Raw genomic sequence first — 4,006 nt, 5'->3', positions numbered from 1 at the left:
ATATATATATATATATATAATGTATGTGTGTGTGTGTGTATATGTTTGTGTGTCTGTGTTTGTCCCTCCCCAACATCGCTTGACAACCGATGCTGGTGTGTTTACGTCCCCGTAACTTAGTGGTTCGGCTTTAGAAACCGATAGAATAAGTCCTGGGGTCGATTTGCTCGACTAAAAGCGGTGCTCCAGCATGGCCACAGTCAAATGACTGAAACAAGTAAATGAGTAAAAGAGTGAAACCTTTGGAGTATTTCTTGATAAGAAATATTTCTGAGGTTTCTAAAATAAATCGAATACTTAATGATGAAGCTTTTTTTTTCTTCTTTTTATAGGAGAATGTCAACAGATTGGAACAAGCCAAAAAGATGGAGCAAAGACTTCAAAATCAATCACAGTTGGCTGAGAGGAGAAAAGGTAGTGTATCTACAATGATATAGAATGTATAACAGACGCAGGTGTACAGGGTGTAGATATGTTACTGGGCATGGCTGGTGTGCTAAAATAACCTTAATTATTTTCAGCACGTAGAGAGCCAGAAAAAATGCTAATAGCTAATGATTTTGTCAGCTTAATGAGAGAAATGTAAGATTTTGTGGGACTTTCCTATTCAGACAAGAAATTAGAAAATAATAAACCAGACATAACCATTATAGATAAGGAAAAGAGAAGCTGCTTACTCATCGATTCATCATGCCCATTTGATTCCAGGATCGTAAAGAAAGAAGAAAAAATAACCTTAAAATTTGAAATAGGAAGAATTTGGAGCATGCGAACAGTAAAGGCTATGCCTATAATAATTGGTGCGTTGGGAACGGTAAGCCAAGATATAGATAAATGGCTGGGAAAGATTGAAATAGAATGTCCGTTAGATCTCCTACAGAAAGTTAGTCTGTTAGGGGCAGCAAGGATTATCAAGAGGGTTCTAAGCATTTGAAAGACTGCTGAAATTTTCAGGGAGGGAACTAGTCGAATATATCAAACTCAGTGTTTCACTGGTACCTAATTTATCGACCCCGAGAGGAGGAAAGGCAAAGTGGATCTCGGCGGAATTTGAACTCAGAACGTGTAGACGGACGAAATGCCGCTAAGTGTTTTGCCCGGCGTTTTCACGATTCTGCCAGCTCGCCGCCTTTAACAACAACAACAACAACAACAACTTGCTTCTGATCTTGGTACAAGGTCACAATTTTGAAGGAATGGAATTAGTTGATACCATGGACCTTGCTTGCTACTTCACTTTATCGACCACAAAAGCATTTCTCCGATTCCCCAGTGATTCAGCCATCTCGACGGATGAAGGGAAATTCGAAAGGTGCCAAACAAAAACAACGGAAGTTAGTAGAGAATCCGATAAGTAGTGACAAGCAAGACGAAAAGAACAATACAAAAGAAATCGACGAGTAGACTTGATAACAAAGTTTCGAAAAAGACCAAATGACTTTTTGATGCCCGTTACTGATACAATGTGAAGAGCATTCATTCAGGGAAAGGAACATCCAACTTCACAGAAAACCCAGAAAAACTGTCAGTCTCTATAGTACTAAGAAATTATTCTTTTTCTGGGCGAAATCAGCAGGCAGCAGAAGCCAGCAAAATAGAGAAATTTATGATATCATCAATATGTCACATAAGCATACAAAACATGCTCAACATAGGGGAAAGATAAACAGAGACATAGCTATCTGGTTAAGAAGTTCACTTCCTAACCAGGCGCTTTCGGATTCAGTTCCATGTATCACACTTTGGGTAAGTGTCTTCCTCAAGTTGACCAATATCTTGGGAGTGGATTTAGTAGATGAACTCTGAAAGGAACCTGTAGTGTGTGTGTGTGTGTGTGTGTGTTTGTGTGTGTGTGTGTGTGTGTGTGTGTTTGAATTTCTCCGAACATTACTCTGCTACAGTGGGTCAAGCTTGTGTACGATTCGTCTTCTGCCTTTCGAAGACGTGTGGAATAAGATATCCTTTAAATGACAAGCAGGTAATACTTTCCCAACATTTTACTGTTATTGAGAACTTAGTAATTTCACATTTCTTTGTTTTCTATTTTAGTCTTCCTTCCCAAACAAGAAGATCGTAAAATTGTGGATAATTTGGTCTGTGAAATCCGTCGTGGCAAGGTGTTACGTCGTCTGTCAATGAGAAATAAAGGCCAGCTGCATGCTTCGAAAAAAGGAATTTCAGTCTGACACTTCGGTATAAATATACAGTAAACTATTTAATGCTACTGCTGGACTACGCTTAAAATACTCAGTATAGCAATATCTAAGACCCAATTCGAAAGAAAAGCCTTAGATATTGTTAAGAATAAAAAGAACATCTTGAGAAATTGAATGGACATTTTCAAGAAGTTATTTTCTGCAATCAAATTCTTAACTGTTCTTTATATTTTGTAAAACTCGTTTTATATTTTATTGAGTGTTTTACTGATTGTTATATATTTTTTTCTATCTGATAAAACTATTCTGTTTCAGATACAGGTACGAAATCGATCTCCGGAACATTTGGTTCCAAAGCCTTTCCGTTTTACTGATTTTTCCGAACCAAGGAGGAGGGAATCACTTTGGTCATCACACTCTAAATCAAACAAATATTAAATATACTGAAATAAGTAAATAAAATGCAGATACCTGTACATTCGTATAAATTATACAAGTTTATTAATATTGTACTGTGCAAGGCACCAGTAATCTAGTCTGGCGACCACGGGTGTTTCCAGTTCCTGTAAGTAAATTAGTGCGGATTATTAGAGGTTCCGGATCACCAGTGTCCGGAAATTCGGTGTTGTACCTGTATAGATTATTTTATTTTAAAACTGATGTTCAGTATATATTTGATGCTGTTTTTATTACGGTATTTATTTGGCTGTGTCTCTTAACGTGCTGATTTCGAATTTCGTCTAGGTCGATTAAATATGCACGGTTGAATAACTGACTTCGATATTATCGACGATACGCCCATCCCCTGCTATTCCCGCTAAACACGGGTTCTCTTGCCTATGTTAAAAACGATGTTTAAATTTACCGCCATTAGACAAATACGGATTATCATTCTTAAAATAATATTAAGTATATTTTCAATATATGTTTACAGCTGAAGTTAATAACGTTATAAGCATATTAAAAAGAAATCGGCCGTATCTTATTTAAATGTTCTAATATAAAATACCACAAACAACCTCTATACGGTTGCCTAACCTGCTTACCAAATTTCCCATAAATCACATCTCTTTGCATCTTGTTATAATTCGATAATATCCTAGACATACTATATAAAAAAATAGATAAATAAACGAGACGAGTTATTCATGGCTGGAACGCCGCTTTGATCATAGCACGGCTTTGGTCAAGACTAGGCATTACCACCAACGTAATAAAATGCCATACAATATCCGAGTAAAGTAAAATTGAACAAGTGGTTACTTCTGATGAATTTACCGTCAAAGGGAAGAGAATCCCTTCTAGGTTACGTTAAGATGAAGGACATGCAGAGTAAAATTATTTTAACGTGAAAAGTTCCGTAAATAAGTAATCGTCTGGCATTTTAAACAACACTGATTATAGGGAGATGGTAGGGAAAATGCCGTTATTTAAAAAGTATTCTTAACTAATGCGTTGGATGCCTACACAATATCCCCTAAACAGATAGAATCCGCACCTTCTAAAGGTTATAAAAATCTATTAAGACTTATATACTTCTTTCTAATTTTTTTAGCACAAGGTTAGCGACGTTGAAGGGAGGAGGCAGTCGATTATATCAGCTCTAGTGCTCAACTGGTGCTTATTTTATCGAACCCGATAAGATGAAAGGCAAAGTCGATCTCAGCGCATTTGAGCTCAGAACGTAAAACCGAAAGAAATGTTTCTAAGCATTTGTCCCCCGTGCTAACGGTTCTGTCAGCTCGCCATCTTAAAGTATAACGATTTCTATTGTTGAAGTTTATGAAAGATTTAAACTAACTACTTCCATGAGAAGTTGTTCTTGCACAACGAACGAACACCCCCCCCCC

At 36.9% G+C, this 4,006-nt stretch overlaps 1 protein-coding gene across 1 annotated transcript in view; it reads left to right on the top strand.

Annotated features, from left to right (window-relative positions):
* LOC106876454 (inverted formin-2) overlaps window positions 1-4,000 on the top strand; it is a 66,656-nt gene extending 62,656 nt beyond the window's left edge. Inside the window, exons 13-14 of the mRNA XM_052969464.1 lie at window positions 333-414; window positions 2,050-4,000. Coding sequence (XP_052825424.1) covers window positions 333-414; window positions 2,050-2,186 — 219 coding nt within the window. The 3' untranslated portion in view covers window positions 2,187-4,000. The remainder of the gene's footprint in view (window positions 1-332; window positions 415-2,049) is intronic.
* The last annotated feature ends 6 nt before the right edge of the window (window positions 4,001-4,006 follow it).

Source organism: Octopus bimaculoides, chromosome 7 (assembly GCF_001194135.2).
Source record: "Octopus bimaculoides isolate UCB-OBI-ISO-001 chromosome 7, ASM119413v2, whole genome shotgun sequence".
Taxonomy (NCBI): domain Eukaryota; kingdom Metazoa; phylum Mollusca; class Cephalopoda; order Octopoda; family Octopodidae; genus Octopus; species Octopus bimaculoides.
This window is presented reverse-complemented; position numbering and strand designations above follow the sequence as displayed.